Source organism: Thalassophryne amazonica, chromosome 9 (assembly GCF_902500255.1).
Source record: "Thalassophryne amazonica chromosome 9, fThaAma1.1, whole genome shotgun sequence".
NCBI classification, from domain to species: Eukaryota; Metazoa; Chordata; class Actinopteri; order Batrachoidiformes; family Batrachoididae; genus Thalassophryne; species Thalassophryne amazonica.
The window spans coordinates 17,470,346-17,484,543 of record NC_047111.1 but is presented as its reverse complement, the minus strand read 5'-3'; the positions used below and the strand labels follow the sequence as shown (position 1 = coordinate 17,484,543).

At 38.9% G+C, this 14,198-nt stretch overlaps 1 protein-coding gene across 1 annotated transcript in view; it reads left to right on the top strand.

Moving 5' to 3' along the window:
- Positions 1 to 1,834: 1,834 nt before the first annotated feature.
- ncf1 (neutrophil cytosolic factor 1) overlaps positions 1,835 to 14,198 on the top strand; it is a 33,727-nt gene continuing 21,363 nt past the window's right edge. The window contains exons 1-6 of the mRNA XM_034177699.1: positions 1,835 to 1,924; positions 4,558 to 4,638; positions 5,185 to 5,260; positions 12,131 to 12,296; positions 13,443 to 13,498; positions 13,710 to 13,832. Coding sequence (XP_034033590.1) covers positions 1,853 to 1,924; positions 4,558 to 4,638; positions 5,185 to 5,260; positions 12,131 to 12,296; positions 13,443 to 13,498; positions 13,710 to 13,832 — 574 coding nt within the window. The 5' untranslated portion in view covers positions 1,835 to 1,852. The remainder of the gene's footprint in view (positions 1,925 to 4,557; positions 4,639 to 5,184; positions 5,261 to 12,130; positions 12,297 to 13,442; positions 13,499 to 13,709; positions 13,833 to 14,198) is intronic.

Genomic DNA, 14,198 nt, shown 5'->3' with positions numbered 1-14,198 from the left:
TAGCACGGGCCGGGGCGGAGGATTAGCAGCAATCTTCCACTCCAGCTTATTAATTAATCAAAAACCCATCCTCATTGAGCACAACTTTGGATGCTGTAGCTCCTCTGAAAAAGAGAGCCTTAAATCAGAAGTGCCTGACTCCGTGGTATAACTCACAAACTCGCAGTTTAAAGCAGATAACCCGTAAGTTGGAGAGGAAATGGTGTCTCACTAATTTAGAAGATCTTCACTTAGCCTGGAAAAGAGTCTGTTGCTCTAAAAAAGCCCTCCATAAAGCTAGGATATCTTACTACTCATCACTAATTGAAGAAAATAAGAACAACCCCAGGTTTTTTTTCAGCACTGTAGCCAGGCTGACAAAGAGTCGGAGCTCTATTGAGCCGTGTATTCCTTTAACTTTAACTAGTAATGACTTCATGACTTTCTTTGCTAATAAAATTTTAACTATTAGAGAAAAAATTACTCATAACTATCCCAAAGACATATTATCTTTGGCTGCTTTCAGTAATGCCGGTATTTGGTTAGACTCTTTCTCTCCGATTGTTCTGTCTGAGTTATTTTCATTAGTTACTTCCTCCAAACCATCAACATGTCTATTAGACCCCATTCCTACCAGGCTGCTCAAGGAAGCCCTACCATTATTTAATGCTTTGATCTTAATATGATCAATCTATCTTTATTAGTTGGCTATGTACCACAGGCTTTAAGGTGGCAGTATTTAAACCATTACTTAAAAAGCCATCACTTGACCCAGCTATCTTAGCTAATTATAGGCCAATCTCCAACCTTCCTTTTCTCTCAAAAATTCTTGAAAGGGTAGTTGTAAAACAGCTAACTGATCATCTGCAGAGGAATGGTCTATTTGAAAAGTTTCAGTCAGGTTTTAGAATTCATCATAGTACAGAAACAGCATTAGTGAAGGTTCAAATGATCTTCTTTTGGCCTCAGACAGTGGACTCATCTCTGTACTTGTTCTGTTAGACCTCAGTGCTGCTTTTGATACTGTTGACCATAAAATTTTATTACAGAGATTAGAGCATGCCATAGGTATTAAAGGCACTGCGCTGCAAGGTTCTGTGCTAGGACCAATTTTATTCACTTTATACATGCATCCCTTAGGCAGTATTATTAGAAAGCATTACTTAAATTTTCATTGTTACAGATGATACCCAGCTTTATCTATCCATGAAGCCAGAGGACACACACCAATTAGTTAAACTGCAGGAATGTCTTACAGACATAAAGACATGGATGACCTCTAATTTCCTGCTTTTAAATTCAGTTATTGTACTTGGCCCCACAAATCTTAGAAACATGGTGTCTAACCAGATCCTTACTCTGGATGGCATTACCCTGACCTCTAGTAATACTGTGAGGAATCTTGGGGTCATTTTTGATCAGGATATGTCCTTCAATGCGCATATTAAGCAAATATGTAGGACTGCTTTTTTGCATTTGCGCATTATCCTAAAATTAGAAAGGTCTTGTCTCAGAGTGATGCTGAAAAACTAATTCATGCATTTATTTCCTCTAGGCTGGACTATTGTAATTCATTATTATCAGGTTGTCCTAAAAGTTCCCTGAAAAGCCTTCAGTTAATTCAAAATGCTGCAGCTAGAGTACTGACGGGGAGTAGAAGGAGAGAGCATATTTCACCCATATTGGCCTCTCTTCATTGGCTTCCTGTTAATTCTAGAATAGAATTTAAAATTCTTCTTCTTACTTATAAGATTTTGAATAATCAGGTCCCATCTTATCTTAGGGACTCATAGTACCATATCTGTTGGGAAAGTGTAGTGACACGGACCCACACAGGGGGTAAATGAACGCGCCATCAGTTGAGTATCTCAGCATGGACACGACGTACGTTCGACATGTGGAGCTGCTGGGCTTCGAGAAACGCTTCTTCCCGAGTCAGCATTACGTAAGAATTTTCACACGAAAAGAATAAACCACATTGAAAAAAGAGAATGTTTGAACCAACTTTAAAAAGTGTTACAATTTGTAAAAACAAAAACCCTGAATGAATTAAGTTGTTTGAACTTAAGTTTGTAAGTTAGAGTTGATTTAATTTTCAAACTTAAGTTCAAACAACTTAATTCATTCAGGTTTTAACAAATTGTACCACTTTTTAAAGTTAGTTCAAACATTCTCTTTTTTCAGTGCAGGTTCACACACATTCTGTACCATCCAGTACTTGCAGGTCAAAGTTCAGGTGGTGTTGTTTATAATGATGACGTGACCCGACTGATTCTTGATTCATGTTAAACATGACAGCAGGCTGACTTACAAATGTGTCATGACATATTTAAAAAAAAATCAGTCATCCCAATATTAAATTCATGTAATGTAAAAAAAAAATTCTAAAACATGATTTTAAGAACAATCTGTAAGACGGAACGATGGGGGACGACTTTAGGAAAGAAAATGATGAACTACCACAGAAGCATGTTTAAACTCTTGTCCACTCAGGTCAGGTGAACAGCAGCTGTGTTGATCAATAATTCTACATCACGACGATTTACAGTCACTGATGTAATAATAGTTTGATGCTTTTTTTCTCTGTTGGTGGACAGCAGAGAGATTGGTCTGTTTGCACTCTGGCAAAAAAAAACAACAACTGTATTTATTATGCTTTATGTGGTGTAGAAAGAACCAGAACTTCAAAGAATGCATGGCTGCAATTTCTTGTTTCAGCTGCTCCTGTTGGGGGCGCTGCTGCAGATCATCTGTCTCCATCTTACCCTGACCTTTGCGTCTTCCTCTGTCATGCCAAGCACCTGCATGTCCTTCCTCCTCTTTGACCTCCCTCTTCTCCTCCTGCCTGGTGGCTCCATCCTCAGCATCTTTCTCCCTATGTATCCTGGGTCCCTCCTCTGCACATGTCCAAACCATCTCAGTCTCACATCTTTTATAAGGCAGCCTGGTTGCCAATTGGTTAATTGTGCTTGTTTTCCAGAGCAGAATTTTCCCAGTTTAAGACCACCCCTTCTCATTTGCATCCAGTGTAAAACTTGGGCTAATCAACATGCTGATCCATCTCTAAAGGGAGAAGCTGAATGAACTTCCTGACTGCATCGTGAAATAAATCATTTGTGCTTGAATGTGGATTTTGGATTTTGAAATTAAAATATAATACAGGTTTATTTGTACTTTGGGGCAGAGTGGTTTCATTGGGCTGCAGAGGCAGCGATTGTGCGCAGTGGTGCAGTAACTGTGCACGGGGAAGTGGCAGGAGGTGAGCATGGCTCGGCAGGAGCACAGCTCATTGCTCTGGCAGAATCACCGTGGAGGTTTGCACATAGGCTGTATGAAGCATTTGTTGCATACTGACACTGGACCACACACACCATGCACCAATCTTACTTCTACAATTGACATTATTTCATCAGTGCCACTTGTAATAAATAATGTCCACTTGAATTTGGGTTGGGCAGCTCATTTAATTTGATGATGTCAGGCTACAATCTAAGAAATTAAAATGCGCTCATCAGGAGAACACATTTTCAGCAGGATATATTTGTCAGCAGAATATATTTTAGCTTTCTAAGATATTGTTATACCACAGACGTTAACACATGGTTCTGGCATTCAATGCCGCTTGTAATCAGTGGTGGCTGGTTCCTCTCACATGACAGAGAATCGCTGCTGACATTTATGGCAATTGTGGCCGATTACCTTGTCTTTGGACTCCGGACGTCAATCAGGGCCAACAGTCGGCAATTGGAGACTTGTGTCGCCAACCGACCGGTCCGCCCTGCCTTCACTGCATATGCATAATTTCGAGCAACAGCAGCTCGTCTGAGACAGAGTCTCTTCACCCAAAGTAATTAAATGGATTAATGGGATTATTAACCATCAGACGACAAGGTAAAACCTCTTAAATCATTCTAAAGTCAGTTTTAAGCAGAAATGAGGCCGTTTTAAGCAGAAACAAGGCGCTACTCTGGGACGCTTTGAAATGACCAACGTGCAGTGAACACAACAGCTAGCAGCCCGTGTAGCTGTCGCTCTCTGATGGCATCCTCCATCTTTTATGATGAAATAAAGCTGAATTTATGTGGAAATGATTGTTGTACAAAAGCTTCAGATATCTGTCACCGAGATAGATGATGACTGGAGGCAATTTGAAGCAGAAACTAATCAGTGAACCACAGCTGATGACGCATGCACAGTGAAGGCAGGGCAGACCGATTTTTGGGGGTCTGTTCGGTCTGTGACACCAGCCTAAGCCTACCTTCCACTATTCTTTCCCATAACTTCATGCTGTGACTGGTCAACTTTATACCTCTGTAGTTCTTACAGCTCTGCACATCACCCTTATTCTGAAAAAATTTTAACCAGCGCACCTCTGCTCCACTCCTCAGGCATCCTCTCACTTTCCAAATTTTATTAATTTAACCCCGCTCATATTTTGGGTGATGTTGTAGATTCAGTGAAGAAAAATATGTAATTTGAAACTAATCCCCATTTTTCCTAAAACTATTTTATGATAACAAAACATTCTTGTATGATGTTCCAGATTGCATGGCTTTATATTTGTGGTGTTATTTTCAGGTGTACATGCTAATGGTGAAATGGAGTGACCTGTCTGAAAAGCTCATCTACAGGACGTACCCTGAGATCCACAGTTTCCACGTGAGTCCACCGACACAGATGTGCAGACCTTCACATGAACATCTGTAACAAATCTGAAACCAGCAACATAATAATAACATTCATAATCCACAAAGACATCAGTCTATATTTACAAAAATATTATTTTAAAAAAATAGTTATTGTTTTAAATAAATTTGTATGTTTTCCACCTATAAGCATAAATTGATTTACATATTTGATTTACAAAATAGTTACATTTAGTTCATTAAAGTGCATTCATCAGTGAAGGCCCAAATGTATGTTTTCTCAAAATATTTAATAAATCTTTTTCGTTTTGTTGACCCAATGTGACTTAAATATGACTCACATGCTACACACCAGATCTCACACAGAAAATGAAATTACATTAAACCACAGCGTAAAGACATTGAGATTAATGTAGTTATTTTTCTTGCTATTGGAAATGAAAAAGTGATCAGTGAATGAGATGTTTTTTGTTTGTTTTTGTTCAGGGGATTTACGCAATTAAATTATCAAAATGATAGATATGAAAAATTAAAAGTGACATGTCATTTTGTGTTTCAGAAAATCTTGAAGGAGATGTTTCCCATCGAATCTGGCCAAATTGAAAAGAAAGACAGAATCATTCCTTCATTACCAGGTTAAAAACTCACTAATTCACACATTGTGTGAAAATCACACTTTACTTCCTCCTATCAGGGTTGTGTTTTTTTTTCACATATTATCAGACGCTGAAGGTTTTCACCAAATGTAATTTGTGAATTTGCAATCCCAGAGTGCCGATGGTGTTTACCGACATCACTGCGCTTTTATTTCTGCTAAATGAAGTTGTAAGGAACAACATGTAAACGGCCATTTAAATTGATTTATTTATTTTAGATCAGTAGAGCAAATCCTTCTTTGCTAAACCATAAAATGTTCCAAAACACATTAGTTCTAGACGGTAGAAATGCATTCCTCCAAAGTGTTAACTTATTATCTGAGTAGTTAACAAAAGGAGCTGGCTAACTAGCCTAGCCCCAACACTACTGCATGCTAGCTCAGCTACACAGCATGTAGCTTGCTCTCAAACAAACTTGATCTTGTGTTTGAGTAAATGATTTATGCTGCTGTTATTGGTGGTATTAATCAGGAAATGTTGGGCTGTCATCAAATTAAATTAAATAAAAACAATACGCTATTAAATTTGGATGAAACTGAACAAACTATGACAGCGATTCTCTGAGTATTTCTGTTTCTATTTTTAAAATGTTCTGTTGTTTCCTGATGAAAGAGCTCAAACACCGTTAACAAAAGACCAAAGTAGTATTATTTGAAACTGGATGTACATCACAAATGTGGCATTTTCAATATTCATGTGATTAAGTGCACACAAAGAAATCATATTTGAATGACACATATCAAATGTTCTTCAGGAAACACCTGCGAGTAGCAAACCCATGTGAGTTAATACTTCTCCTTTTTTTGTTCTGTTTCTGAAGCACTGGACTGCACTGCAGCAACGCTGAATTCACTACGAACAGCAAATAAAATCAGTCACAGCGATTGATCCCAGCGTTATTCAGTATACGCAGGAAGCAAAAATCCAGTAATTCGCTGATTCTGCTCATGTCGCTGCCTGAAATGCAAATAAAATTCATTGTGGTGGACTTTAATCATTTAAATAACTGTTCCAAAATCACTACTTACTGACTAAAGTTTTAATCCAGTTGTAATAAAACTGTAGCGTATTCCCTAATATACTCTAACATAACCTAATTGTTATTTATTGGGCCCTATTTTGACAGCAGGTGCTAAAACAAGCTGCACTGACGGCGCAAATCCATTTGGTGCCTGTCTGAGTGCACTTTCCTATTTAAGCAGCAGAAAACACCAGCACACAGCTGTGCGTTGGATGCAGACAGCTTTGGTTTGTGCATTTATTATTCACGTATTGTTGTACCAATGTGATATCAACCAATCAGAGTGACAACTGGTGTTGTTGTGAGTTGGAAACTAGCAACGACTTTCTCACTGGGCTTTGCACTGCCTGTAGAATACGACTCATTAGGGTCATGAGTGCACTCACCCGCTACTCTGTCCCCTTAGCGTAGTTAGCATGGTTAGCATGTAGCCTGCTTAGAAACAAACTTGTTGAGTTTGATTGTGTACAGATTGTTTTTTTTCCTCTAACTTGCCTATGTTTGGAGACTTTGGGCTGCTACTCTGGGTTAGGGACCGTATGAAATAATTTTGTCTTGTTGTTGTGATGTGACATATTTGCATTTGATTGACACCTTTTTTTTCTCTTTCTTTAAATGACAGCTGTTTAAAACCAAAACTGAGTGGAACTTTGTTTTTATTTTCTGTTCCTTTTCAGACATTTGAGGGTGATTTTCATGAAAACAGAAGTTATGCACTCACCACTTGTGAAACATTTCTTACAAAACATATCTTGCATCATGAAGAAGCAAACATTTCAAACTTTCCACATTGTGAAAGTCATATGTGCAAAGTGTGTGGGTGTGTTTTTGCAACAGACACGAGTCACCAAATAAGATTATTACTTCTTGTAACTGAAAATATTTGCCCATCATCTGCTTATTTTTTAAAATTTACACATTGTTTTTTTCTTCAATTACCTGATCTTCATTTTTCTTATTCGTAAAGCACTTTGAAATATCTGACGTGAAAGTACTTTGTGATAACAACAACAACAATAATAATAATAATAAGTTTCCCATATAGACAAGCTGTAATTTCCTGCTCTATTTCTGAAGTTTAATGTAACATCTCTACACACACCTACAACAAACAGCATTTTAAAAGGTGAATTTATCAACTTTAAGAATGTGCTTGCTGTGGAGTTATAACCATATGCATTTTTTGGAGGCAGGGTGATGAATTGAAGTTTCCTTTTTTGCTTTCAGATATATTTTGCAATGAAGAGATATTTTTCAAAAACTGTCCATATGCACTCTCCGGCCACTTTATTAGGTACACCTGTTGAATTGCTTAACACAAATAGCTAATCAGCCAGTCACATGAGAGCAACTCAATGCATTTAAGCATCTAGACGTGGTGAAGACAACTTGCTGAAGTTCAAACCGAGCATCAGAATGGGGAAGAAAGGTGATTTAAGTGTCTTTGAACGTAGTGTTGCCCCTTCTATAGAGGAACAGTAGAGAATGTACTAACCAGTATTATCTCTCTGTGGCAAGAAAGTAGCAGCCTTGCAGACAGGAAGGACGGCAGTGGGGCAGCCCAGTCTCACACTTTTTTTTTTTTTTTTGTCCTCCCGTCACAAAATGATTCAACTTTTCGTGACAGGGTTTTTTTTTAACTCACTATTACTAACCGTACTCCTTCCCTTAACCCTAACCATAACCACCAACCTGCTGCACTTTTAATTACGTGCACCTGTAACAAAATTAATTAGAATAAATTTGTGCTCCCATTACGAAAATTTTGCACTTTTCGTGACAATATGACAAACCAGTAGATTAATGTATATTTCGTGCTGCTGAATCACGACATGCTGTGAGACTAGGTTGACTGGGGAGGGTTGTGAGGGCAACAGAGACGATTTTAGGGCCAGCTGCCAACTATTAGTGAAGTGGCAGAACAGCACTGCTTGTCCAGAGCAAGAAGGATAATCAAGGACACTTCACATCCCTTTAACAATCAGTTTTCCCTCCTGCCCTCAGGTAGATGGTACCATAGCCTGAGTTGCAAAACGCACAGATTCAGGGACAGCTTTTACCCAACCGCCATAAGAGAGATAAATACAGCTTGATATAGATCTGTGCAATATAGAATACACTGTAGCATCTGGTAGCAACTTTGTCCTTGTAGCATCTTCATATGTGCTACACATCCCGTTTCTTTATTTATTATTGCATGTTGTGCATACACAGATGCAGAGACAGTTATCCATAAGTTAAAAAAAATCACTATCACACTCCTTGGACCTTGGACAGCATCTGTGATGTTTTTTGCTGAATGACAATAAAAAAAAAAAGACAGTCATGGTGGTTGGTGTCAGACGGGCTGGTCTGAAGATTTCAGAAACTGCTGATCTACTGTGATTTTCATGGACAACCATCTCATGAGTTTTCAGAGAACGGTCCGAAAATGAGAAGATATCCAGTGAGCGACAGTTGTGTGGATGAAAATTCCTTGTTCATGTCAGAGGTCAGAGGAGAATGGGCAGACTGGTGGGAAGGCAAAGAGGCTCCAACTCAGTACTTGCAAGGTGTACCTAATAAAGTGGCCGGTGTGTTAGTGGTGTTGGAACTATGACATTTATCAGCACTTTGAGTAATTCTCATAACCAATCAGTCAAATTAACCATTTAATTCAATCAAATTTAACACATTTGCGGTGGTCTGGCAAAAACATCATCAATGTTTGTTTTAATGCAAGAAGTATTTTACCAGCATGGATATTTAAATAAGTAACATTTAAATATGTCCATTTTCTCTTTGTAAGAAAAGAATTGATGATTCACACCAGTCACAAAAAGCAGCATTTGGCTCGAGCACAAAAACTGCTTTAATTTGCATCTATGTTTTGGTCTTTACAGGACGTGAAGCATTAGAGAGAGTCGTCATCTTTCTATGTGATAATTTCACCACTGCCTGGAAGCCAGGCTGGAGCCTATTCCAGCAGTCACAGGGTGTGAGGCAGGGTTCACCCTGGACAGGGCGCCAGTCTGTCACAGGGTCACATACAGACAAACACATTCACACCTACAGACAACTTAAAGTTTCCAAATCCACCTAACCTGCATATCTTTGGATGTGGGAGGAAGCCGGAGCACCTGGACAGAACCCACACAAACACAGGGAGAACATGTAAATTCCACAGGTGGGAAGTAATCCCATGATCATCTCGCTGGGATGCAACAGAGCAAACCACTAATCCACCGTGCCGCCCAGGTTTAGTTTCAGTAGCAGGCAATTACTTTTAAAAGTGTTTCTGAACATGGATGAGGAAAAGATGACAGAATTTCTTTGGCGAGTTAGATTTGATCTTGTTCTATATTCAGTGAATGTAAATATAATACAACCCCTGGCAAAAATTATGGAATCACCGGCCTCAGATGATGTACATTCAGTTGTTTAATTTTGTAGAAAAAAAGCAGATCACAGACATGACACACAACTAAAGTCATTTCAAATGGCAACTTTCTGGCTTTAAGAAACACTATAAGAAATCAAGAAAAAAAGATTGTGGCAGTCAGTAACGGTTACTTTTTTAGACCAAGCAGAGGAAAAAAATATGGAATCACTCAATTCTGAGGAAAAAATTATGAAATCACCCTGTAAATTTTCATCCCCCAAATTAACACCTGCATCAAATCAGATTTGCTCATTGACATTGACCCTATGTGTCTTTTTGCAAGGAATGTTTCTGCAGTTTTTGCTCTATGGCAAGATGCATTATCATCTTGAAAAATGATTTCATCATCCCCAAACATCCTTTCAATTGTCCAAAATATCAACATAAACTTGTGCATTTATTGATGATGTAATGACAGCCATCTCCCCAGTGCCTTTACCTGACATGCAGCCCCATATCATCAATGACTGTGGAAATTTACATGTTCTCTTCAGGCAGTCATCTTTATAAATCTCATTGGAAAGGCACCAAACAAAAGTTCCAGCATCATCACCTTGCCCAATGCAGATTCGAGATTCATCACTGAATATGACTTTCATCCAGTCATCCACGGTCCACGATTGCTTTTCCTTAGCCCATTGTAACCTTGTTTTTTTCTGTTTAGGTGTTAATGATGCCTTTCGTTGAGCTTTTCTGTATGTAAATCCCATTTCCTTTAGGCGGTTTCTTACAGTTCGGTCACAGACGTTGACTCCAGTTTCCTCCCATTCGTTCCTCATTTGTTTTGTTGTACATTTTTCGATTTTTGATACATATTGCTTTAAGTTTTCTGTCTTGACGCTTTGATGTCTTCCTTGGTCTACCAGTATGTTTGCCTTTAACAACCTTCCCATGTTGTTTGTATTTGGTCCAGAGTTTAGACACAGCTGACTGTGAACAACCAATATCTTTTGCAACATTGCGTGATGATTTACTCTCTTTTAAGAGTTTGATAATCCTCTCCTTTGTTTCAATTGACATCTCTCGTGTTGGAGCCATGATTCATGTCAGTCCACTTGGTGCAACAGCTCTCCAAGGTGTGTTCACTCCTTTTTAGATGCAGACTAATGAGCAGATCTGATATGATGCAGGTGTTAGTTTTGGGGATGAAAATTTACAGGGTGATTCCATAATTTTTTCCTCAGAATTGAGTGATTCCATATTTTTTTCCTCTGCTTGGTCTAAAAAAGTAACTGTTACTGACTGCCACAATCTTTTTTTCTTGATTTCTTATAGTGTTTCTTAAAGCCAGAAAGTTGCCATTTGAAATGACTTTAGTTGTGTGTCATGTCTGTGATCTGCTTTTTTTCTACAAAATTAAACAACTGAATGAACATCCTCTGAGGCCGGTGATTCCATAATTTTTGCCAGGGGTTGTAAATAATCTCAGTTTTATGAACCAGTAACACATTTAATAATAAACACCTTATTTTAAGTGGATTTTTTGGGTAACTAATAAATTATCCACTGGTCAAAACTGTAATCTAAGCCAGTGCCACAACAGACATTTCTTAAAATTAGAGGTAATAAGCTTTGAAATGTATGTTGTAGCTTTGTGTCAAGAAGTTGCATTCAATTTGAAAATTTCTGGTATCTCAGTTTGCCTAATAAGCTCAGGGACACAAATATAAGTTGATTTTTGTCTGTCAGCTTCTCAAATGAATAAACAGTCAAGACCTTGAGACACATTTGAGCAGTGTTTGTCGCCGTCTAGTGGGCAATGTGAGCATTTTAGGGCTTCTGGTACATTTCCTAATTGAAACCCAAAATTCAGTAAGAAAAAAGGAATTTATCAGTCATAAATGTATGATTTTGATTTTTTTTTTTTGTTATGATCCCCCCCCCCTTTTTTTTTTTTTTTTTGCACAGAGTTTTGACCTCAGTATTAATGGATAAAAATTTCAATTTTGAGAGTTTTACTGTTCTTGAGTTTTAAGATGCAAAGGTTTGCCGGAAGGACGTAATTTCTCCTGACAAGCACAACTTACAATTGTGAATAATAATAATAACTGTTATTTTTATTGTTGTTGTTAACAGTAGTAGTAGCAGCAGCAGAATTTTATTGCACCAAGTTTTTTTGCTTCATAAAGTGCCACTGTGTACAACATTGCACAAAATTGCTGAAAAGAAGCATCGTAATACCTTGCAAATAAATTAAAATGAATTTTGATTTGTTCATAACTTTTGACAACAATGCATTTGCAGATGATGCTGTGGTATTCTAAGTATGTGTTCTGTCCTGTATGAAGAACCAAACAGTTCCTTTTCTCTACTTGTCATTTCTGCCTGTGTGCTCATCTCAAAACCTTCAAACCCGAGTGAATATTACTGCTAACTGCTCTGATGTTACTGCGTTTCTTTACCTCAGCTCCCCGGTGGGTGGACAGTCAGAAGTCCACAGAGACCCGGCAGAGTACCTTGGCTGAGTACTGCCACTCACTGGTCAACCTGCCGCCCCACATCTCCCGCTGCAAACACCTGTCCACCTTCTTCAGGGTTCGACCCGAGGACGAAAATCCGCCGGCACCGAACCTGTGAGCGCCACACTCAGCTCTGCTTCCATCGTATCTGATGTCTTAGCTTGTGCATGTGGCAGATACAATAATGTATGTCTTTACTGTTGGCAGGATTTCTAAAATATTATTCCATTTTTTAAAACTTAGAGAACACATTGGACAGCTCAATGAAAGGGGCTGGTCCTGAAAATTTTCAAAGAATTTAGTAACAATAAGCAATATAGAGAAATCGGCTGAAAATCTCAAGCGTGATACTCTAGAACAGAAGCACACTTTTTTTTGTGTGTGTTCCTGTCACAAAATGTGCTGCATTTTTGTGATGCAGGGTTTTATTTTTTTTTACTATTTCTAACCCCATCCCTTTCCCTAACCTTAACCCTCCCAGACCCTAGCCCTGAACTGGGCCAGATACTGGCCTCTCTCTCCTAGCCTGTGATTGGTTGGCGGCTGAGACGCTGACGTTAGCCTCACTTTCGTGGGGTGCGAGCGCTACTCTCCTATTGGTCGTTTGGGAGTGGGAAGTCTCACTCCAATTCATAGCCGGGCCAGTTGTCGGGCTACCCAGACACCCCCCACCCCCCGGCATTTCGTGCTCCTGTCACGGAAATGTGGTGCTTTTCGTGATGGTATCACGAACCAATAGATTAATGTACATTTCATGATGTATCATGCAATGCCGTGAGATCGGGTTGGACAGAGTCACATGACCTTTTCAAGAGAACAAATTTAGAACAAATATCTCACTTAGTGACTTTTTCCTCTTGATTTTTCTGTGATAAAATCCTCTGAGACAGATCAAAACGGTATTAATCTGTCCCGTCCTTTTCTGATTTATTTGAATAAAACTCCTGAATTCCTTCACACCATCTTCTCAAACCATCTGTTGGCGTCTTCGTGAATTTGACACCGATGCTGATACTGGATTGTTATTTGGCTCTTTGGTGTAAATTCAAGACGATGGCACCAACATGACGTGCAGACAGGCGTCCCCAGACGGTGTTAAAGGGTCTGCTTCTAGTCCAACATGTTTTGGACAGGATGCAGTTTGTTCTGAAGTTATGTGGTTCAAACAGGATTTCAGACTGTGTATCTCAGACGTGGGAACAGACTAAAGCAGAATTCCCGTCCTTCAGAGGTCTGTAATAATTATTGTTTCCACTTCAGGTCAAAGAGAAACGAGACGCTTGTGTCCAGAGAAAAAAACAGAGAGGTCGCATCAGGTAAGAGGCTTTTTCTTTGTTTGTTGTTTCTGTGCCTATTCATGACAAATATTACAAATAGAACATTAGCGTGCCGACCTCGGCCGTGCTCTCCTCATAATGTTCTGTAACCGCTGTCATCTTACTGGTTTTAAACCAACATCAAGTTTTGGATCAGTTTCTTATCACTGTTTTTGCTTAATTTAAAAGAGTTCTTCCGTCCCACTCTCAGAGATTTCTGGTCCCATCATTTTGGACACCTACAGAGTGATTGCAGACTTCAACAAGACGTCCAAACACGAGATCAACCTGCACACCGGAGACTTGGTGGAAATTGTGGAGAAAAATCCCAATGGTGCTAAAACATTTTTTTAATTACATTGATGTTTGACATCATTCTACACTCAACAAAAATATAAACGCAACACTTTTGGTTTTGCTCCCATTTTGTATGAGATGAACTCAAAGATCTAAAACTTTTTCCACATACACAATATCACCATTTCCCTCAAATATTGTTCACAAACCAGTCTAAATCTGTGATAGTGAGCACTTCTCCTTTGCTGAGATAATCCATCCCACCTCACAGGTGTGCCATATCAAGATGCTGATTAGACACCATGATTAGTGCACAGGTGTGCCTTAGACTGCCCACAATAAAAGGCCACTCTGAAAGGTGCAGTTTTATCACACAGCACAATGCCACAGATGTCGCAAGATT